Raw genomic sequence first — 24,507 nt, forward strand, 5'->3', positions numbered from 1 at the left:
AGACTGTGTTTCAAAATAAATACAATCGGGCTGGTGGTGGGGCTCAGAGATAGAATGTCCTTGAGTTCAATCCTCAGTACTATATACACATACACATGCACACACAATAAAATTGTTCTGAAACAGGGTTTTGCTTCTTGGTTAGGTTGTTGAGATTGTCCTTGAACCAGTGATGGTCCTGTTTCAGCCTCCCAAATACTGGGATTATAGGCATGAGCCACAATACCCAGCTAATAGTTCCCTTTTCAAGATGGCTTCTGGCTACAGGAATCTTGAGGTTCACTGGGAGATAATGTAAGATTCTTTTCCATAGAAAACCTAGATTGAGACTTCCGGGAAGATGGCGACCGAGAAAAGCGGGGATTAAGAGCCCCGCTAACAACAAACCTCCATTACCACAAAATCAGCGCCTTTCATAGCCAGAAAACACCATCACCAGAGAAACAAAAAATCACCAGGCTCCAGAGAGAAAGCGGACTGAGAACAGAGCCACAGAGGAGATAACCGGCCTATCGCCCGAGGACTCGGCAGACGCGGCGGCAGCAGCGCCATACTGCCGCCGGCGAATTCACGGGACGGCTACAGCAAGCCGAGGTGAGCCACTGCGGAACAGCCAGGCGGGATTTCTCCGCGCAGAGAGCATCTAAAGTTCCCAGTGGCCGAGCTCAGCACACGCTGCAGGGATTCACAGTGGAAACCAAAACCAAGAAGAAAAACACCAGCCCCACAGCCGAGGGCGTAGCAGCGGCGCCATATTGCCACCGGCAGCAGCAGCACCGAATCCAGCGAGGCTAGTACAGCTACATCTGCGTACTCAAGAACAGTGAGTCAAATTGCGGGCCACAGAGGAGAAATCCCAGTACTGTACTCCCTGGGACTTGACCCAGTGGGGGAGGGGCGGTGGCAGAGATATCACACCATAGGAGAACGTGCAACCTGGCACCCCCCACAGTCTAAAGCAGCCTCTATCGACTCTCTGGGTCGGAGACTCTGTGATACAACCCAGTAAAGGTGTAGTGGAGTCATAGTGACCCAAGGGAAGAACCCAGAGAAGGCACAAACATCCGAAATCATGGGAAAGAGGAATAATACTGGAGCAATAAATGCCCACAACCCCACAACATCAGAACCCGATAAAACAGAAAATCAGAGATTTCTAGAAGATCAAATCAGGAAAATAACTGCAGAAATAATAGAGGTGCTTCGAAAAGAACTCAGAGAGAGCCAAAAAGAGATAAAGGATGCAATTAATGAAGTAAAGGCCTCAATTCAAAGCACAAACAACCGATTAGAACACATGGAGAACAGAATCTCGCTCTTAGAAGATGAGCAATCCAAAAATGAACGCATAGTTTCTAATCTAGAAAAAAATATCCGACAGCAGGAATCTGATATTGAAGAAATATGGGACCATTTTAAGAGAGCTAACCTAAGAATAATTGGAATAGAGGAGGGAAAAGAAAGTGAAACCAAAGGGATCAACAATCTCTTCAAGGAAGTAATAGCAGAAAATTTTCCAGACATAGAGCAAGAGGTCGATACACAGGTCCAGGAAATTTACAGAACTCCCTTTAGACAGGATCGGAGAAGAGGATCCCCACGCCACATAATTGTCAAAATGACCAATGTGGAAGCCAAGCAGAGAATCTTAAAGGCAACAAAAGCAAAGGGCCAAGTGACATTCAGAGACAAACCAATTAGAATCACTCCAGACTTCCCAAACCAAGTTATGAGAGCCAGAAGGGCTTGGAGTAACATATTCCAAACTCTGAAAGAAAACAACTTCCAGCCAAAAATTTCCTACCCAGCAAAACTTTCTATCAAATTAGAAGGAGAAATAAGAAGCTTCCATGACAAACAGAAACTGAAGGAATTTATGTCTTCAAAACCAGCACTAGAGAAAATACTCAAAGAGATTAACTACAAAGAAGAAATAGGTAACACACTCCAGAACTAGAGAAACAAGATTTTCCATCCAACAAACAACTAAGATTGGTTATCTGTGGAGATTCATTATTTATGTTAGTCTTTTACCTATCTGTAAAGGGTATTGTTTGCCTTTATTGTTGTTAATTTCTAGGATTCCTAGTTGGAATATTAATACACCTTCAGATATAGCATTTGGAAATATTTTATCCCATTCTATTAGTAACTGTTAACTCTGTTTACATTGTCTTTGGATATACAATTTTTTTTTAGGGAGTTTGTATACTCCTCTGTTGCCTGTGCCTTTGAAATCATAACCAAGAAATCACTGCCAATTTCAATGTTGTGAGGTTTAATGACCCAGATTTTCTCCTAAAAGTTTATAGTCTTAAGATTTATATTTAGGTCTATTATCTATTTTGAGTTAATATTTGTATATGGGATTAGGTAAGGGTCCAATTTTATTCTTTTCCATGTAATTATTATTTTTTAACAATATTTAGTTAAAAGATTAATATTTCCACCACCAAATGTTCGTGGAAACCTTGTCAAAAATAACTTGACAATATAGGGAAGAATTTAGCTCTAGGCTTTTATTTAACTCCAATGGTTTATATGTCTGCCTTTAGAATAGTACTACACTGTTTCAATTATTGTAGCTTTATATGGTTTGAAAACAGAAAATATATATCTTCTAGCTTTGTTCTTTTTCAAGATCGTTTTGGGTACCTAGAGTCTATATTCCATATTAGGATAGATTTTTTTCTGAAAAATAAATATATAAATATATGATAGTTTCACCTAAAAATAGAAAAAAAAATATTCTCTGGTAAGAAAGAAAGCAAAAAGAAATATTGAAATGTTATCTTTAAGTCGTCTAAAGCTTGGTATCAGACAAAGGAAACTGTTATGTGAGATTATCATTTTTAATTTTAGATAAATTGCCGTAATACTAGATGTCAACTACTAAGCCAAGCATGGGAGGGAGGGATAGGGAGAGAATGGGGTGGGGATTGGGTGGGGGCTGACTGGGAAAAGTGTGCATGTATGTCTACAAAAGTATGTATCCTACTATGATGTATGAATACAGTGCACCAATAAAAATAAATAAATTTTAAAAAAAAAATAAAATAAAAATAAAAAAATAAAAATAAAAATAAAAAAAAAAAAAAAGAAAAGAAAACCTACTATGCATATTTCAGGTTATTTTTCTAAATAGGCTGCAAGACTGTAAAGACTATGACACTATCTGGTAGTTATAATTAACAGCCCCCACATTTGATAGAATTTACCGGGACACACTTTCATTTTTACCCCTGCAAAGGACCATCATCCATTATCACACCCAATTGGGGTGGCATGTGCGAAGTGTGTTCTCTTTCAATGCCATTATCTCTGGTCTCTGAATCTTATAACATTCCAGTTTCTCTTATTAACATCCAGTGTTTTCCCATAGTCTCAAAATGCATATATACAATTGTCACTTTTGATTCTTTTATGTGGAGGGGCAGTTTGGGTGCTGGACATTTTTATTTAGTCAAAAGGTAGATGTTGATTAAAGCACATAGTTTCAGTTAGACAGAAGGAATAGGATTTGGCCATCTTTATATACAATAATAAAAACAATAAACAGCAATCATAATCATATGTAAGGCCAAAACATTTATAACTACCAGGAAAGCAAATCACAGCAGAATTTGTTCACAAAATAAAAAGGGTACAAGAACAAACTTCCAAAAAGCTCATGTCACATAATAAGGCCTTTATCTTTGCTGAATTTATTCAATCAGCTGTTTGATTTTTAGCAGCAGCAGAAGAAATCCCAAGAAAGCATCCCAAAAAAATAAGCTTATTTAATACCAATTAGACTTTCAGAAAGAATACTTGTTTGTAAAATTGAGAACATGGGAAAAATAATAGTTAATGAAAACAAGGCAAATGATTTCAAATAGATTTCCATGATATTTAAGTTGACAGATAATTCCGGTACTGAAAAATTAGCTTTTATGTACAATTAATACAGAACAACTATTGGTAATGTTAGTCCTTATGGGCTGTTATAGAAAATTAAAATATATGAAGTGGTCAATAAAAAACAAATGTTTTTCAAGATTCTAGAGCCTGAAAAAGTCCAGTCTAAGGGATGGCTGAATTAGTATTTGCTGACAGACCTGCTTGCTGTTTCAGAGAGTGGACTTGCTTTATCTTCACATGATATGGTAAGGAAGGACTCTTGGGTCTTGTTTTAAAACTAATCAATTTAGCCGGGCATGGTGGCACACGCTTGTAATCCCCGCGCTTGGGAGACAGAGACAGGAGGATCACACAGGTTTGAAGCCAGCCGTGCTGGCCTTAAGAGACCCTGTTTCCAAATAAAAAGTATAAAAAAGTAGGTCTGGGAGTGTAGCCTGGAGGTAGAAGGGTTTCCAGGAACCCCAGTACCACAAAAAAAAAAAAAAAAAAAACTAATCAATTGTGTAAGGGCTCAGTCCTCATGACCTAGTTATTCTCCAAATCCCTACCTCCAATTTATATGAAATTAGGAATAAAGTCTCAACATGTGAATCTGTCTATAGAGTACAAGACTACTTTTTTAAAAGTTGTAAGTACAACATCAAATAAAATCTACTAAGATGACAAAAAACTGAGTGTACTAAAATATATATTGATCAGACAATTTATAAAGCAGAGAAAAATATCAGGTGTTTGAAATCATTAGTCTTTCATATATTACTTATCTGAAAGAATAATGCAAATAATATCTGAATCCTAATATGAACTGCTGTACCACTAAAGACAATAGCAATATATACTAAATTCTGAGGAACTTAATCATTCAAAAATTGTAACGATCAAAAATAAAAGTTGGATATCCTACTTGCCCTACAACACAGTAGTTAATGGTCTATTTGTGTTCTCTCCAGATTCATGATAAAACTTAAAAATCCAATGTGACATTAGTAAGAGGGGAGACTTTAGCAGGTGATTAAGAAACTGGTCTCTTATTGGTAACTCAATCTGATGCCTTGATCTTGGAAATTCTGGCCATTACAGCAATTGAGAAATAAATTTATGGTATTTATAATTTATGCAGTCAAATGTACTTATAATTACAGAAATGAATTAAATTAATAGTTTAACAAATACGGAAAATGTAAAGCAGCTTTACATTTGGCTAAAATTTGAAGAAAGAAACAGAACAGGGAAATTCTTTGCCTAGACTGGTAAGAATCACATAACATATTCAGGAGAAAATGTAAAGTGTATGGTCAAGGAAATATTTGAGAAAGCAATTAACATGAATCTGGTCACAGTGACACACATCTTTTATCCCAGTCTTTGAGAGGCTGAAACAAGAAGATTGCATGTTTGATGCCAGCTTTTGGTTACTGAGACTCTATTTCAAAATAAAATAGGTTGGGGGTTGAGTATGGCTCAGAGGTAGAATTCCCCTGGGTTAAATCCCTAATACAACACACACACACACACACACACACACACACACACACACAATTGAGGTAATGGGAGATGACTAAGAAAGCATTTTGAAAGGCCCAAACTACTAGGACTTTCAATGTAGAAGCTTGCTCTCTGGTGCTTCTTCAAGTGAACTCAGGTGTGGCTCCAGCTGTACCTAGAAGATATAGGCTGTAAGCCTTGGTGCTGACAATTGTGAGCAATAACTATGTGATGTTTATATATTAGTCAAAGGCATTCTGTTATACCAGCAGAAATAAAATCAACAAATAGCATAGCAGGGGTAAAGCTTTTGCATTTTTGAATCCCACAATAAACCATCATTTAAAGACAAAACATAATTCATGTACAAAATTTATGGTTTCTGTAGTATCAGAACTTCCTTCCCTAGTAAAAATAAAAAGGGCACTAGTACGGGTGGCCCATGAAAAGATACAACCATTCTAACTTTGGGTTGCTTCCTTATTACCAAGTAGGTAAGTAATTGTGGTTTAGAACACAAAGTTCCCAATACTTTTACTACATCAGTAATTATTTTCCATTATAAACTTTCAGAGGACCTAATTAGAGCACCATAGGCCTTCCCTAATAAATGTACAGGAAGATAAAACACAAAAATTCAAAAACTTTTTTTTACATTTAAATAAAATATCTTAAAACTTTCTGTTTTAACTGATCTCTATGTTGTTGTAAGGTAAAGAACGATTGTTTTTGAATTATGAAGGAACTAAAATTGGGAAGAAGACTTTGATTAGTATGACTTAGTAACAGAGTTATATGTAGTGATGACTGTGCCAATAAAAAAGGAAGTTAAAAAAAGAAGGGTGGAAATGAAATATAGGCATGAGCCCTGCGAGAGAGAAATACTGTGGTCTACACTGACAATAGTGTAATGTTTAAAAGATTCAAATCAAATTGACAAAATTTGATGAATGAAAAGAGAGGTTAAGAAAAGTATCTTACAGTTTATATGATCCAATCATCAAGAAACAAAGAGCCTGGATTGATTAATAGGCCTATTAATTATCATGGTTAACTAACCTTAATTAGTTAGTAGGTTAACTATTATTAGGGTTAACTGATTTTCCTCAACATATTTACACCAATCTCACTAAATATTACAAATAATAAATTAGATTAGATATATTTAGTAATTTTAGAAAAGGAAGAGATAAAATAACTTGTTCAAATTTAGTACAGATTTAGGGCCCAAAGTCAACGACATACAGAAAAATGAAGGTTGGTGTAATATAGCTATAACAATTTGAAAAAGAATAGGATCACTCTATCTTAAGATGACACTGGTGATGCCAAATGGATGGATACATAAATCGATTAGCAAAAGAACTCAGACAGACACATACCCAAGTCCAACCAATAAATTTTTGACAAAAGGGCACAAAGTAATTCAACAGAGAAAGGATAACTTTTCACCTAATGGTGCTAGAGCAAATGAACAATCATGAGGAATTTATAAAAGAAAGTCTGAACTGATTCCTCAAACCTTACATAAAAATTACCTCCTATCCCAACTTCCAATAGTATTAACATTATTGAAGTGTTTTCCAGTGTCACTTCTTTTATACTCCAAGCACTAAAAATAAGACCCATAGTTTCAAAACACAGCAACTGCTTTATTTTTAACAAAAACAAAAGGAAAAATTTAAATTAGATAACAGTTGGAACCAAGCCTTTCTTGTTTTACTCTATTATTTTTTTCCTTAACAAGTATTACAACCAAAGCAAAAAAGAGAAAATTAAGGTAGAAGCCTTGAAGCACCAAAATATGTTAAAGGTACAAGATCGAGGGGAAAAAGGGGGATTAGAAAAAGGAGGTGGAGAGAAGGACATACATGACCTTTCCCCAAATTTTGTTTGTCTCTATCCAGATTAGAATGTAGATAGATTAAGGGATTTGTTTTCTGTATGCTAATCCCAGATAAATTGCTTACAAGAGACTTGTGGAAAAAGGAATACAGAACCATGGCCTTATAAGCTGAATTTTTATATCATATCATTATAAGGATAGAAAAATCTGGTGATAAATTCTAGAGAGGGAATAAGTCTATCTAGAAGTTTTGGCCAAGAGGGAGTGAGATTAAAAAGAAAAGGAAAAAATAAACATTTGTGGTACTGTCATAACTCTTGCTGGTGAGAGTAGGACAAGTGTAACAAAGGCATCAAAGAAGGAAAAGTAGCTGAGGGATCTTTCTGTTGCAAACTATTCTGGTTTCCTTTCAAGATGGGGTCTGTAGATGATGTCAGCAAAGTATTTTCATGTTCTGCTTCCTTAAACTGTTCTTTCTCTTGGCCCTCCTCAGGCTTAGTCCCTAAGTTCCGGGCCCTTTTTGATTTTAGGTCTTCTGGAATAAAATCCTCACCCTTCTTAACCTGATCCACTTTTCGCCTCTGTTGCCGCTGTCGTCGTCTTTCCAGTGCCTGAACCCTTGTCCGATTCCCTTGATGTGCAGGGTTCTCAAGCTACAATGCCAAAAAAAAAAAAAAAAAAAACGGTAGAAAGAGGTGTGGCTCCCTGCCTTCTCCTTGAACCCAGACCATGACCTCTCTCTTACCTCCATAAGTGTGCGGATCCGCTGGAGGTCTGGAGGCTGTCCAGCTTGTAGCAGCTGCCAGATGCTGTGATTCTCATCCAGGGACACCTCCAGCAGGTCCCCTTCCAACATAAGCTCTTCTAGGGGGGCCCGCATTGCCTCAGGCAATTGCAATACAGGACCAGTCAACTGTGGCAATAATGAGGACAGCAACTCCAGATCTAGGGAGTTAAGAGAACAAGATGTGTCACATGTTGCCATCAGTCTTACCCCACCACCACTACAGAACTGAAGATCACATAGATAACTTTACTGTTATTCAGTCAACAGCCTACTCACACCTAGACCTACCACTTTTACCAGAGATCTCCCCTGAAGCTAACACCTCAGGACTTCTCACAGTGTCTCCATTTTCCAGCAATCCCTGAACCTGCCAAAGAATGCAAGAATGAGTAACAGTAACTAAACTGAAGAAACAAGCCCTATTTTTCCTTCCCCTACTCTAACCCTGGGACCCACCACCTCCTGCAAAGAGAAGACAGAAACAGGCTGCTGGAAATACCCAACATTTAGGGACCTAGAATGAATGATACAAATAGGGTGGTGGGCTGATGCAAAGAAGAATGAAAGGAATAGAACCTAAATAGAATCCATGTTAGAAGATAAAATTTGAGGATAAGAAATTGGGGTGGGAAGCTCACCTTGGGCATATTGCTGCCACTACTATCTCTGAGAGAGTCAGAGGCAAGGACTGAAGAGTAGGTATGGGGTTCCTTAAGCCTGGGTTCAGCCTGCAGCTGCTGGCGGAGCTCAGCCAGTTGTCCGAAAAGAGCAGTCACATCCTCAGAGGCCAAAGCCTGTCTGGCACGGCCTTGCCAACCAATAGCCCTCTCTGTGAGGCACTGTAGAGCTTCACCCTCAGGCAGCCGAACAGGCAGTCTCTGCAGAGCTACCAGCAATGCCAAGATAGTTTCTAGGCGTGGGCGCCGTGAGCGCATGCACAGAGGACACAGGAATTTGGTGTCCCATTCCCACCAGGCAAGTAGTGGGGGTGAGGTAGGACTGGCCCGCAGGGAGCTGAGAAGGCGGGGTACTGTCACACACTGCCCATGGAACCAATCCTGACAAAGGTCACACTGCAGTGCTCCCACCCTGGCTGGCACCTGCCCACACACACAGATGGAAGTTGCAGAGACTGTGGTCGAAGACGCTGGTGGACTGGACTTGGCTGAGTTAATGCGTCGCAGCCGTAAGATACCTTCCTTTTCCTTTTGTTCACCCTCCTTGAAGGCTATAATCTATTGTGTATGAAAAGGGGGAAAGTAGGTCAGCAGCTCATCCTCTCCTTTCTAGGTCCCCTTAATATTACACTCCTAAGCCAGAACTGTGGCTCTGGAAGCAAACTGTCTATCCATGGGCATTCAGCTTATATAACTTGTCATGGCTAGGCTATATTTTTTTAGTTAAGAAAATACCCAGAACCCAACTTCTCCCTGTGTCAAGTTGCTTACCACAGATCCTGGGTCCCTAAGGTCCTGTGCAGACAGCCCTAGTAGCTCTGTGTCAGATTTGTACAACCCCAGCTCCTTTTCCATCCACCGACTGCGTTTGATGTTGTCTGAGCCAGCATCTACACATGGGCAGAGCACCTGAGAGAGAACACAGAGTGGTAATAACATGTTTTTCTTCCCTGGTGCTCTCCATAAGCTCTTATCCTCTTATGAGCTGTCTCAAAACCCAGAGCCAGAGCAGAAAAGATTTGTGGTCAAGATTCCAGGTCTCACCTCCAGCAGTGTGTAGCAAGAATTCTTTCTGAGGAAGGTTTTAGATGCCTTCTCCTTCCAGGAATGTGCTGTGACTACCTGAAGCTCTAGCTGTTTCAGCACCTCCAACCCCACAGGTAGATCTCGGCCCACAGCTACAAGGCCTTCCAAGTCATCCAAACATGGATAGTGGTCACCATTCTAGTATAAAGTAAGGGGAAACTCAGTTAAATTCCTTAACATTATTATGTTTAGTTTTGTGTTGAGCAAGACTGATATTAATCTGTATAATAATAACATATACAATGTACAGACTACTCCAAAGAAGAAAAATGAGATAAAAATTACTTTTATCTTATAGATCTTACTTTCTCTAATAACCAAAAATCCAATTTGGGCCAGTTGCTCTTCTATACTTTGCTTTAGTTTTTCTTCTATTTTGGGAGACTCTGCTAACTTCTTGGTTCATATGCTTCTCCTTCCTCTCTGTTCTTATCCAGAATCCTCAGCTTCCTCATTAAACCCTCCAACCTCCCATCTTCACTTTCTAGCACAACTCAAATGAAAAAGTAAAAACAGAGAAAAAAAGTTGTCTCTTTTCTATTCTGCAGTAGGAAACAGCAAACATATCCTCACTTGAATCTCATTCACATCTGCAACCCAAGCCTGTGCCTTAGTTAGAGCTTCTTTGAGTGCCTGGATGTTAGGCAGGTAAATAGGAATATTTTCTGTTTCACGAATTATTGCTTCCAATGTGGCTGGTGGATGTTTCTGCCTAAAAATGTTTAAAAAAGAGAAACCCATTATCAAATGTTACAGGTGTATACAAAGGTATAAATATCATACATACATTTTTTTTGGGGGGGTCCTATCTGTCCTTGTTAAAAGTATAAGACATAAAAAATCTGATAAAGAGAACGACAACAGTCCAAGTCTGAGGAATTCTTCAAACACTGAAGGGGATTATAGGCAACTATAAAATATATAATGATGTCTATGATCTGAGAATAAACTCAGCTAAAAATACTTAATTAGTGCCTATCATAAAAGACTATCATGACACAGAACTATGACATGACAATTCTTTAGCAGATGCTTCACTGGTAATCTAGTGTCCAAGGTCACCATGAAAAGTGTACTTTGGATCACTCCTAAAAGTTAAAATCAGAGAAAGGGTATAGATTGGGAGAGGCTGGATCGCACCTGGACTCCAGGCAGAAATGAGCCTTTTCTTCCCAGCACTCTGCGATAGTCAACAGTTCTTGCAGCTCAGCCAGTGCCTTGTCCACAGAAGGGCTGGAGGCTATCTTGGCACCCATAACCAAAAGTCCCTGCATGATGACCAGAGAGCCTTTCTGGGCTGAGGGAGACAATGCCTGCTTTACTTTATCAAGCCATTGTGCCTGTTCCACCTGCTGCTGGAGCTGATGGGCTTCAGGTACCTCCACACCCAGTTGCTGCCCCTTCTTCAACAGGGACTGCAGCTGCGTTAGATTATACGGCAGTGAGGTCTGAGCCTTAATTTCAGCTTGGTAGGCTTCCACCTGTTTCAGGATATCCTGCAAGAAATTGTAATTAAAATGAAAATCTTTAGCCATCCAGACACTCAAACTACCTGGTTATGACCCATTCCCCATCTTCTCTAACAAACATTTACTGTTGTTTAATACTTATCTTCAGTAGTGTCCTAAGACATGACCATTATGGCTTTATAAACTGCTAAAGGTTTCTTTTTCTAATCTGAAAAATCCCTCATTTTTTTCTTAATCTAAAATTTACTTTTTCAAGCCTACTGTATTATCATCTTATTACTCTGGAAAGCAATCAGATTCCAAAACCTGAAAAAAAAAAAACTCCCTCTCCTCACATTCTCTTACCCTAAAGACCAGACTTTCATGGATCTTTACTGTCTGCCTAGTTTCTTTAGTAATTTTTATTTTGAAGGATATCTCCAACTTCCGGGAAGATGGCGACCAAGAAAAGCAGGGCTTAAGAGCCCCGCTAACAACCAATCTCTATTACCACAAAATCAGCGCCTTTCATAGCCAGAAAACACCATTACCAGAGAAAAAAAAATCACCAGCCCCAGAGGGGAGGGAATCTCATAACAGAGCTCAGAGCCACAGAGGAGATACGCCAGCCTCACAGCCGAGGACGCGGCAGCAGCGCCTTACTGCCGGTGGCAGCAGCGAGCTCACCGAACGGCTACGTCTACAGACCAATGCACTCAACAGGCCACCAGGCTCCAGAGAGGAGAGGCGGACAGCGAGCCGAGGTGAGCCACTGCCGGAAGAGCCCGGCAGGATTCAGCAGATTTTTTGGAGCAGGGAGAATCTAAAGCTCCCAGTGGCTGGGTTCAGCACATGCTGCAGGGATTCAGAGCGGAGTTCAAAAACAGAGAAGAAATACGCCAACCCCACAGCTGAGGGCGTGGCAGTGGTGCCATATTGCCACCAGTGGCAGTGGCAGCAGCAGCGAATTCACCGAGTCCACTACAGCTCCATCTGCGTATTCAACAACAGTGAGTCAAATTGCGGGCTGCAGAGGAGAAATCCCAGTACTGACTCCCAGGAACTTGACCCAGTGGGGGAGTGGCAGTGGCAGAGATATCACACCATAGGAGAACGCGCAACCTGGCACGCCCCATAGTTTAAAGCAGCCTCTATTGACTCCCTAGGACTGAGACTTTGCGATACAACCCAGTAAAGGAGTAGTGGTGACTGAGATACCACATACTCGAGATCCAGAGCACCTTAAGTGAAGTCGTAGTGACCCAAGGGAAGAATCCAGAGAAGGCACAAACTCCTGAAATCATGGGAAAGAGGAATAGCAATGGAGCAATGAATGCCCACAATCCCACAACATCAGAACATGATAAAACAGAAATTCAGAGATTTCTAGATCAAATCAGGAAAATAACTGTAGAAATAATAGAGGTGTTTAGAAAAAAATTCAGAGAGAGCCAAAAAGAGATAAAGGATGCAGTTAATGAAGTAAAGGCCTCCTCAATTCAAAGCACAAACAACCGATTAGACCACATGGAGAATAGAATCTCGCTCTTAGAAGATGAACAATCCAAAAATGAACGCAGAGTTTCTTATTTAGAAAAAAAAAATCCAACAGCAGGAATCTGACATTGAAGAAATATGGGCCCATTTTAAGAGAGCTAACCTAAGAATAATTGGAATAGAGGAGGGAAAAGAAGGTGGAACCAAAGGGATCAACAATCTCTTCAAGGAAGTAATAGCAGAAAATTTTCCAAACATAGAGCAAGAGGTCGATACACAGGTCCAGGAAACTTAATAGAACTCCCTTTAGACAGGATCAGAGAAGAGGATCCCCATGCCACATAACTGTTTTTTTTTTTTTTTTTTTTTTTTTTTTTGGTGGTACTGGGGTTCCTGGAAGCCCTTCTACCTCTGGACTACACTCCCAGATCTATTTTCTGTATTTTTGAAACAGGGTCTCTTAAACCAGCGCGGCTGGCCTCGATCCTCCTGCTTCTGCCTCCCAAGCGCAGGAATTACAAGCGTGCGCCACCACGCCCGGCACGCCACATAATTGTCAAAATGACAAATGTGGAAGCCAAGGTAAGAATCTTAAAGGCAACAAAAACAAAAGGCCAAGTGACATTCAGAGGCAAACCAATTAGAATCACTCCAGACTTCCCAAACCAAGTCATGAGAGCCGGAAGGGCTTGGAGTAACATATTCCAAACTCTGAAAGAAAACAACTTCCAGCCAAAAATTTTCTACCCAGCAAAACTATGTATCAAATTAGATGGGGAAATAAGAAGCTTCCATGACAAACAGAAACTGAAGGAAATTATGTCTTCAAAACCAGCACTAGAGAAAATACTCAAAGAGATTAACTACAAAGAAGAAATAGGTAATACACGCCAGAACCAGAGAAACAAGATTTCCCATCCAGCAGACAACTAAGATTGGTTATCTGTGGAGATTCATTATTTATGTTAGTCTTTTACCTATCTCTAAATGGTATTGTTTACCTTTATTGTTGTTAATTTTTAGGATTTCTAGTTGGAATATTAATATACCTTCAGATATAGCATTTGGAAATATTTTATCCCATTCTATCAGTAACTTTTAACTCTGTTTACATTGTCTTTGAATATACAATATTTTATATTTTAGGGAGTTTGTATACCCCGTTGTTGCCTGTGCCATTGAAATCATATCCAAGAAATCACTGCCAATTTCAATGTTGTGAGGTTTTATGACCCAGATTTTCTTCTAAAAGTTTATAGTCTTAAGATTTATATTTAGGTCTTTTATCTATTTTGAGTTAATATTTGTATATGGGATTAGGTAAGGGTCCAATTTTATTCTTTTTCATGTAATTATTATTTTTCAATAATATTTAGTTAAAAGATTATTATTTCCACCACCAAATGTTCGTGGAAACCTTGTCAAAAATAACTTGACAATATATGGAAGAATATATCTCTAGGCTTTTATTTAACTCCAATGGTTTATATATCTGACTTTAGAACAGTACTATACTGTTTCAATTATTGTAGCTTTATATGGTTTGAAATCAGAAAATATATATCTTCTAGCTTTGTTCTTTTTCAAGATCATTTTGGGTATTTAGAGTCCATATTCCATCTTTAAGTTATCAAAAGCTTGGTATCAGACAAATGAAACTGTTACGTGAGATTATCATTTTTAATTTTGGATAAATTGCTATAATACTAGATGTCAACCACTAAGCCAAGCATGGGAGGGAGGGATGGGGAGGGAATGGGGTGGGGATCGGGTGGGGGCTGACTGGGCGATGTGTGCATGTATGTCTACAAAAGTTTTTTGTATCCCACTATGATGTATAAATACAGTGCACCAATAAAAAATTAAAAATAAAATAAATAAAATAAAATTTAAAAAAAAAAGGATATCTCCTGTATACAGGCAGGATATAAGACCACCCACTTCCATAGCTTCTATGAAAGAGCATAGTATTTTAAAGGGCTCCTTAAAATAATCAGGTTTTTAAACTTCTCTAGTAACTCAGCGTCGTTTGTTAACAAAAAATGCATCTTGTCAGGCCCCTTCTCACCTTAACAACTCCAATCTGATGCATGATACAGGGAAGGCTGCCCATCTGCTCAAGAAGAACCTGGACCTCAGTCAGAGTAAGTTTTGGGGTTTTCATCCTAAGAACCAGAGAGGAAGGACTTGCTTAATGAACCTGATAATCCCACACTAAACATCTTTGATTCTCTTCCATGTTATAGCAAATTCTGTAATGATCTTTCTTTTGATCTTAAGAAACACTGAATCAAAAGCTTAAGATGAAAAAAGATCTAGAGATATTTTTATAGCTGATATAAACTGTTGGTATAAAAGAAACTAAAGCTATCAAGAAAGAATTCAAGTTTCTGAGGAAATGCTAAAATATAAATGTTGATACCAATTAGATTCATGGTTAGTAACATTAGACAAAATAATAAACCTTAATAGAAATAGGATTTTTTTGGTTTGTTTGTTTTGAGGGGTATTGGGGTTCCTGGAAACCCTTCTACCTCTGGGTACACTCCCAGACACCTATTTTTTTATATTATTTGGAAACAGTAAGGCTGACTTCGAACCTGCACAATCCTCCTGTCTCTGCCTCCCAAGCGCAGGGATTACAAGCGTGTGCCACCACGCCCAGCAAATAAGTTTCTTTTTAAGGGAAACAAAAATGTAAAAGTCTCTAGACAGCTTATACTTCTATAAAAATTAAGTGAAGTATAAAAATGAATGAGTCATAAAAATAAACAGCCAAAAGAATACAGGAGTATTAATTTTTACCAGTGAGACTAAAGATGATGTCTATTAAACCAGAAACTGAAGAAATTATAACAATTTTTAAAGAAAATACAAGGAAGAAATGAGAAGAAAAATATGTACAAAAAATAAACGTCTGAAGTGGAACAGTTATAGTCATTGGGTTAGATAATTAAAACAAAACTATAAGCTAGAGATAATGCACTACAAAGCAGCTGGAAGATAAGATTTTGCAGTATTATCACAAAAAAATTGGTAAATGTTTGAAGAGATAAAATATGCTCATTCTGATTTGATCGTTAGGCATGTATGTGTGTGTGTGTTTGTGTGTGTATATATTTTTTAATGTGTAAATATATATATATATATATATTTACACATTATATACACACACACATTAAAAATTAAAAACAAAATATTGCCGGGCGTGGGGGTGCATGCTTATAATTCCTGCACTTGGAGATAGGAGAATCGCAAAGGTTTATAGCAAGCCACGCTGGCTTAAGAGACCCTGTTTCCAAATAAAAATATAAAAATGGGTCTGGGAGTATAGCCCAGAGGTAGAAGGGTTTCCAGGAACCCTAGTACCACCCCCACACACAAATATATATGTTTACAAAAATTCCCAAGTCTTAAAAAAGTTTGGTGATATGAGTACAATGGCATCAAAGAGAAAAACATTTTATCTTTTTTTGAAATGTAGCAAAAAAAGTTGTCTAAAGGAAATTATATTAAAAATTTTACTATTTCATGTTATAAAAAATTCAATAATGAACAAACAAGTTAGAAAAACTAAGCAGGGATATATGAAATAATGATTCTAAAGTATGATAGAGAAAAACAAAAACAAAAAAATAATGTGTTTAGTCTAAAGTATGGTAAAGATAAAAACAAAAACAAAAAAAATGTAAATGTAAATTGGCATTACAACTTTTGTGTGTAAATTAAAAACAAAATATTTACAAAAATTCTTAAGTCTTAAAAACCAAAGTCTGATGATATGAGTACAATGGCATCAAAGAAGAAAACATTTTTTTCTGTGAGAAAAGCAGTCTATTTTCTTAATATCTAGGTTTTAATTATAGCTAAATTTGCCGGGCGTGGTGGCACACACTTGTAATCCCTGCGCTTGGGAGGTGGAGACAGGAGGATCGCGCAGGTTCAAAGCCAGCCATGCTGGCGTAAGAGACCCTGTTTCCAAAATATAAAAAAAATAGGTCTGGGAGTGTAGCCCGGAGGTAGAAGGGCTTCCAGGAACCCCAGTACCACCAAAAAAATAAATAAATAAAATAAATAAATTATAGCTAAATTTTACCTTATTGATCATCAATCTCTGTTTTTTTTTTAAATCAGGTCCTGTCCAATCTTGTTTGATCTGCCCTTAAAACTGGTCTGAAATAATCAACTTTATTTGTCTTACTATGTAATTCTCAACTTTAAATTTTTCTGTTTTCTCAGTCAGCTGAAAAAATTATCCAAATTTTTAGGTAGAAATGGTTTCACAATGATATACACAGGCTTTACTTTCTTGATGCTCTTATTCTAACATAAACCAAATGATGAAAATCTTCAAAAATTTCTTACAATTACCAAATCTTTTTATAAAATTTATTTAAAAATTTTAAAGCATCTGACTTCACATTATAATCATTCATTGCTCTACATTTACCTAAAATATATTTATAAATCATTATTTAAATTTTAACTCTTCTGCCAGGTGTGGTGGCACACACTTGTAATCCCCGCACTTGTGAGGCAGAGACAGGAGGATCATGCAGGTTTGAAGCCAGCCGTGCTGGCTTAAGAGACCCTGTTTCCAAAAATAAAATAGGTCTGGGAGTGTAGCCTGGAAGTAGAAAGGCTTCCAGGAACCCCAGTACCACACACACACAAAAAAATTTAACTCTTCAGGAAGTTCTATTGTCCTACTTGACAATCAAAAGCTAAATAGAACTTGAGAAATTTTTAACCACTAAAATTTTATCCAATTGTACAGCCAAGAATAAAATTTACAGAAATTATGATGACTGGGTAATTTTGTGAGATGTGCTAATAAGTACAGCAATTGTACTACTGACTCTTTATTTTTACTATCAGTTATGTTTTAGTTTAAACTACATCATAGTATGTTTAAAATTATCCATTTCAATGATTTCTAGTTCATACTGCATTGTTTACTGTTTATGAGTTATGTATTCATTCTATGACTTACCTAATTGTGAGATTAGATTCAGAAACTAATGTTAAATTTCAGTTAGCAATATGGCCAGATATACTACTTTTGGCAAACTCTCTATTATAGCCTATACATGTTTTATTTTCATACATTGCTACCTTCTATGTTCTCTCATCTAACATACCTGGCTTCTTGGCCACTGACCAGGCCCAAGGCTTGGGAAACACAAGCCTCTGCCTCACTCAGGCAGTTCTTCAGTCGTTGAAGCAGCTCACTATTAGGAAACCTCCTTTCACGGGCCTCAGACTCCAGTGCCCTTAGCTCTTCAACACCTGAAAAGTACAATTTGTAAGACGTAGACAGTATTATGGAAAGCAGAAAGGATGTTTGGGAGTACTGAAGAGGAAGAAAGAGAGCTTGCTTAAAATGTCCTTCAATTCCCCATTACTCACTGCGCTTCCGGCCATCTTCCACCTCCAGGGCCACTCGCACTTTGTTGGCCCAGTTGTCAAAAGACTCAGCTCGGACCTTCAGCTTATGCAGCATGGCAGGCAGCTCATCCAAAGTATACCGATACCTGGAGGAAGAAAGGAAGGAAGAACACATCTGGTCCAATTCTATAACCTCCTCTTATTTCTTTCATGTAGGATCCACACTCACCGTAGGTATTGCCGGCTACTTGAACACTTGCAGAGATCATTGATGTGGGAAAGGCAGACAAGGCCATCTGGGCAGTCATAGCAGGCCAGAGCTGATAGGAAGCATGTGGTCTTGCACTTGATGCATTGACGCTCATCATCAGGAAGCAGCTCAAAAGCCTCTCGCTCAGCCTCCGTGATGCCCTGGGGGTGTTCAACCCACATATACTGTAAAGACTAGGAGCAGGGTTGTGGACACCCCACCTCAGCCAACACTGAGCCCTGTTGTGGGCTCAACCTTGTAAGGACAGCTGTAGAGAAATTGGAAGAAAAAAATATAAACATATACAAAGTCTGCCCTTCAATTTTAAAAAGCATTACTTAAAGATAAGGCATAGAGTGATTCTCAATGTTGATTTGTGTCTTCCTACCATAGAATATTTGCTGAATCCATAAGCCCTGCTCTTTACCACCCACCTTCTCCAACAAGGCCTTTCGTAGATGTCGCTCCTCCTGCACCATAATGAACATCTCCTTGTGTACAGCTACTGCTAGATTCAGATCCAGTTTCTCTGGGAAGGCAGCCATCTTGCAGATAAGCTCCTCATGCGAGAAGACACAATAGCGCCGGAGTCGGCGGTAGTGTTCAATACACTGGCGTCCAGCAGGTAGCTGCAAGTGCGTTCAAGATTGTGTATGGCTAGCTGAAAACCACAACACTTAGTTTCTCCACAAAGACCCCTCCCCTGTTCTTTATACCTTTCTACATTGAAGGCCACTACATTTTACACTCACCCAGTCAGCAGTACAAAAGTTGACAGCTTCAGCAAAGTTGTAACCTTGGTTAAAACCACTGTGGTAAGCACGAGGGAAAGTGATAACAAATTCCCCTGCACACTGGTTTGTGCGCACAACCTGAACAGAAGAAAAATTGGAATGCTGGTAAGAACTAATGCTGGGATGTTGTAATGTCCCTAATAAAATGGGACAGTAAAAACAACCATGTTCTTGAATGTTCCTTTTCTGATTCCCAAAATCTAGCCACATAAATGTAACAATGAGAGCAACCCTGGGATGGAAAGTTCATATACATATTATCTTGAAGGACATTGGCCTTTTCTTGTAAATACTGAGAACTAGGACAACTTAGTATTATCTCAATAAAGCCATTTTCTTGAACACATATGAGGACAGCTGCTCCTTGAAATACTGGTCATACAAGCAAACTAAACAATCTGGTGCAAGATGATGTTACTGCTCTACAACCTAACATATAAAATCCCCAAGTGATAATGGGCATGAAGCTGAATGCACTGTGCAAGAGGATACAGATCACTATCCAGCCAGCTGCCACTGGAAAAACACTCTGAGAGGAGATGCTGCTTACCATATTACCTTGAGAGATCAGGATGTTATTAGCAGCTTAATGCTCACTGAACTCTTCTTGGGTAGTCTCTCATCTTCTGTGTGCTTTTCCTAATATACCATATATGCTTCATGCCATGTCTGGGCACTTTCTTTGGCCTGTCTGCAACCTACCTCACTATCTTGGCATGACTGGGCTGTGAATATTACAATTAGCCAGGAGAGAGGCCAGAGAAACCACCATAATTACTGAAGACATAGCAACAATTAGAAAGAGGAAACATAGAGAAGGAAATCCTAGGATGGCCTTGTACCCTTATGGAAAGGGCTAGTGGCTATTATGAATATCTATGGGCCATCACATGAATATGGTGACACCTCTAGATATTATGGAACATGTGATTGTTTGTGGGCATGGAATATGGTCTAAAGAAAAGAGCTGTTTACATGATGGCAATAGCTATAATATGGCCCTTCCTCATGGCAGAGTTAAAAGCAACAGAGGTAGAATTGGTATATATAAGAAACAAGTTTATGCAGAATGCCAGAAAAAAATGTAGTAAAAGGCCTGTATTGGCTTTCAGACAGGGTATAGAAGTCATACTTGGCCCAATATAGGGAATTACCCATTACCTTACAAGATTTGGAGTATTTATATATAGAGAGACTGCCATTACAGGTTTCCAGCAAACTACACTGGTCCAGATGGTGAATCATCTCAAAGGAGGATGTTTCCAAAATTTCTACCCTTTATTAAAAATGCTTCCTAATTCTCAAGCAACACAGGCTGTAAATTTTTGTAAAACACTAAAAAGATCAAGAAGCAATGAACAGGGAGTATGGATCAAAAGTTGAAAGAGAACAAAGGAAACTATAAGGGGTCTAATTAAAAAAAGAAAAACGCTATTGGATTTCACATGGAAAGGGAAACACTAAATGTTCAATGTCTCCCCCCAAAGGTATTTAAATAACTTAATCCTATGTTGTAGTATGGTGGTGGTAGCTCTAGCCCAGTAGACAAAATGTGACACTGTTAATGTTTCATTACATTAATGATGTGAGGTTAACTTCTAAATCTTTTTCCCACATGGATGATGCAGCTCAAATGGTCTCTAAGAAAAAGGATGGGTTTTCAACTTTTCTATATCACAAAGACTGGACTGGCTCCCAAGTACTTGGATTAGTCTGTTTGAGCACTGCTGTTGAATATGTTTTTCCTGTATCAACAACATCTGTTAGGAGTATCTTACATTTCATCCTTAGCTAAGTATTTGCAGAGTAAGCAAATACCACTGTAGACGTGCAGAAATTTTAAAAATTAGATTGATAAGTATGCACTCAGCTGCCACTATCCTCCACTATTCTCCAAGCAGCCAACTGAGTCCAACGGAGGTCATATGCAGTGGTAAACAAGTGCAACATGGGAGAAAATGAAAAGTTTCTTTTTGTATAAAAAGAAACAATGGCAGTAACACTTCTCAGCCTTCTGTTGAGTCCTTGTAGAAGAACTAACTTAACTATTATATTAAAAAACAATGAAAACTTACTATGATAGAGCTGAAATACATGTGGAAGTATATAGCTCCCTTGGGGAGTAGTTATGCACATGAGGTACCAATAGGTGGTTATACTTGTTTTATAACTGGACTGGCCAATTTTCTTAGAAAAAATTTATATTGCAGTCTGCATATTTTCCATTTTGTCCAAAATCCCTAATTTAAGCTTAATAAAAGCCGGGCATGGTGGCGCACGCTTAGCTTGGGAGGAGGATCGCGCAGGTTCAAAGCCAGCTGCACTGGCTTAAGACACCCTGTTTCCAAAAATAAAAAAGTATAAAATGGATCTGGGAGTATAGCCTGGAGGTTCAGGAACCTCAGTACCACCAAAATTAAAAAAAAAAAAAAAAAAAAAAAAAAACTAAACATCTGGTGACTTGAATAGGTACTTGGTCAATTTACTTACTTGCTATACTTTCTAAGCATACTGCTGGCTTATAACACTCATAATCAGGACTTTTCTTAGTGAGGAAACTACAAAAATGTGAAAAGTGGTACTTCATTGCAGAATAATGCTGAATATGCTAAATGCAGCAAAGACAGGTACTTGTATTATTTATTAAAAGAATGTTGTATGTATATCCCCAAAAATTACCTCTATCTTTTGCTATAATTAAGTTGCAAACTCTTATTTCTGCCATAAGTAAACTTAGTATTGATCCTGTTTCTGCTTGGTTACAATCTCCTCATGATACCTGGGGAATTGTATTCAGTCTGCCGGTTCTTATAGTAGAAGTTATCACATTCTGTTGCTCACTGCATTGCTGCTGTGCAGTTACAGTATATACCCTGATGTGCTGCTTGAAAAATACTGCAGTAGATGAGAGTGATAAGACTGTAATGATATTTGGCATATGGCAGGTGGAAGGTATAGTTCCTAAAGGAAAGGAAGATAGTAAACATCAAGTCAATGGGTATCCCCTACCTGTTTCTATAAACCTAGTCACATTGAGAGAACAATAAGAGCAAGCATGGGCTAGAAAGTCCAGATTATCTGGACTTACTATCTTCAAGAATGCTGTCTTTTTCTTTTTTTTCTTATTTTTCTTTTTCTTTTTTTTTTTTTTTTGGTGGTACTGGGGTTCCTGGAAGCCCTTCTACCTCCAGGCTACACTACCAGACCTATTTTTACATTTTTTTATTTGGAAACAGGGTCTCCTAAGCCAGCGCGCGTGGCTGGCTTCGAACCTGCGCAATCCTCCTGTCTCTGCCTCCCAAGCGCGGGGATTACAAGTGTGCGCCACCACACCCGGCAGAATGCTGTCTTTTTCTTGTGTACATGGAGAACTAGTACAAGCTAATGGTATCTGTAGAAAGCTACTTTCATATATACATGCCAGGAAAATAACTCCTTAGGAAAAAGCAAACTAAACAAGCTGATGTTGATGGTGTCACTGCTCCTGTAACCTAAAAAAGTAAGCCCTCTCTGAGTGTAGATTGGGTGGGACTTAGGGTATATGTCAGTCATCTAGCAAAAGGATTTTCAAGGAATATGTCACTCATCTAGCCAGTTGTTACTAGACAAAACAACATGAGGGAGAAGAGGCCCTACTTGGTGAAGCACTGTGAGGGACAATGTGCTATCTGTTGCCACTGAACTCTTCTTGAAGCAGCCATTTATCTTTTATAAGTTTTCTCCAATAAAACAAATGTCTTCCATGCTATCTCCAGGCACTTTCTTTAGCCTTCATGCAACTCACCTCACTGCCCTGGCATAACTGGGCTTTGAATAGGAAAGATATGAATTGAGAATCTCACGAACACTGGTATAAATGTTGAGAAGAATAAGAAAGGTTCTATCTTCAAATATATGGATTAAAGGGAGAGAAAGATTTTTTTTTAATTTTTAAGTGGTATTTGAAGAGAAAACATCACCCTTGACTTTCTGCAACTGAGTAATCTTAGTATAATATTCGCTAGTTCCACCCATTTTCATGCAAATGATGTAATTTTTTTGCACATTTCCATTCAGTAAAATTCCACTGCATACACATACACACACACACACATACACACACACACACACACACACACACACACACACACACGTGTGTGTGTGTATATATATTTGCTAGGCAGAAAATAGGAAAAAAAGAAACTTTATACAATTGAGGAAGGTGACCAATAGATGAATGGAAGGGTTTAGGAGAGAAATGAGGAAAAGAAAGAATTGAAAAATGAAACAGTTCAAATTATGCTGTGTCCATAAATAAAGATATCACTATCAACCTACCTAATATGTATGGGGAGAAGAGGGTGAAGGAAATCATACCAAGATATGTGTGGATATTGTTTGTATAAATTTGAACCCGGGACTTCTGGGAAGATAGCGACCGAGAAAAGCGGGGCTTAAGAGCCCCGCTAACAACCAATCTCCATTACCACAAAATCAGCGCCTTTCATAGCCAGAAAACACCATCCCCAGAGAAACAAAAAAATCACCAGGCTCCAGAGAGAAAGCGGACTGAGAACAGAGCTCAGAGCCACAGAGGAGATACATCGGCCTCACGCCAGAGGACGCAGCAGCAGTGCCATACTGCCGGCGGCAGCGGCGAATTCACTGGACAGCTACAGCAAGCCGAGGTGAGCCGCTGCGGAACAGCCAGGCGGGATTAATTAAGCGCAGGGAGCATCTAAAGCTCCCAGTGGCTGAGCTCAGCACACGCTGCAGGGACTCGGAGTGGAACTCAAAACCAAGAAGAAATAAGCCAGCCTCACGGCTGAGGGCATAGCAGCAGCACCATATTGCCACCGGCGTCAAGAGCAGCGAATTCACCGAGTCCAGTACAGCTATCATCTGCGTACTCAAGAACAGTGAGTCAAATTGCGGGCCACAGAGGAGAAATCCCAGTACTGTACTCCCTGGGACTTGACCCAGTGGGGGAGGGGCGGTGGCAGAGATATCACACCATAGGAGAACGCGCAACCTGGCACGCCCCATAGTTTAAAGCAGCCTCTATCCACTCCCTGGGTCGAAGACTCTGTGATACAACCCAGTAAAGGAGTACTGGGGTCTGAGATACTACTGACTCGAGATCCAGAACACCTTAAGTGAAGTCATAGTGACCCAAGGGAAGAACCCAGAGAAGGCACAAACTTCCGAAATCATGGGAAAGAGGAATAACAATGGAGCAATGAATGCCCACAACCCCACAACATCAGAACCCGATAAAACAGAAAATCAGAGATTTCTAGAAGATCAACTCAGGAAAATAACTGTAGAAATAATAGAGGTGTTTAGAAAAGAATTCAGAGAGAGCCAAAA

At 38.9% G+C, this 24,507-nt stretch overlaps 1 protein-coding gene across 4 annotated transcripts in view; it reads right to left on the bottom strand.

Annotated features, from left to right (window-relative positions):
- Positions 1-7,539: 7,539 nt before the first annotated feature.
- The window catches only part of LOC308279555 (lysine-specific demethylase 5D), a gene marked incomplete at both ends in the record, with an annotated part of 57,355 nt that continues 40,387 nt past the window's right edge, over positions 7,540-24,507 (bottom strand). For 3 of the 4 annotated variants that reach the window (XM_080719687.1, XM_080719686.1, XM_080719684.1), the window contains 14 exons: positions 7,540-7,884; positions 7,977-8,176; positions 8,316-8,385; positions 8,657-9,253; positions 9,467-9,604; positions 9,740-9,919; positions 10,355-10,493; positions 10,922-11,277; positions 14,795-14,891; positions 17,868-18,015; positions 18,136-18,260; positions 18,344-18,525; positions 18,799-18,993; positions 19,117-19,236. In XM_080719687.1, coding sequence (XP_080575813.1) covers positions 7,540-7,884; positions 7,977-8,176; positions 8,316-8,385; positions 8,657-9,253; positions 9,467-9,604; positions 9,740-9,919; positions 10,355-10,493; positions 10,922-11,277; positions 14,795-14,891; positions 17,868-18,015; positions 18,136-18,260; positions 18,344-18,525; positions 18,799-18,993; positions 19,117-19,236 — 2,892 coding nt within the window. Of the gene's footprint in view, positions 7,885-7,976; positions 8,177-8,306; positions 8,386-8,656; positions 9,254-9,466; positions 9,605-9,739; positions 9,920-10,354; positions 10,494-10,921; positions 11,278-14,794; positions 14,892-17,867; positions 18,016-18,135; positions 18,261-18,343; positions 18,526-18,798; positions 18,994-19,116; positions 19,237-24,507 lie in introns of all 4 variants that reach the window. The other variant, XM_080719685.1, reaches the window with a different exon arrangement.

The sequence above is a fragment of the Muscardinus avellanarius genome, assembly GCF_963383645.1.
Source record: "Muscardinus avellanarius genome assembly, chromosome: Y".
NCBI classification, from domain to species: Eukaryota; Metazoa; Chordata; class Mammalia; order Rodentia; family Gliridae; genus Muscardinus; species Muscardinus avellanarius.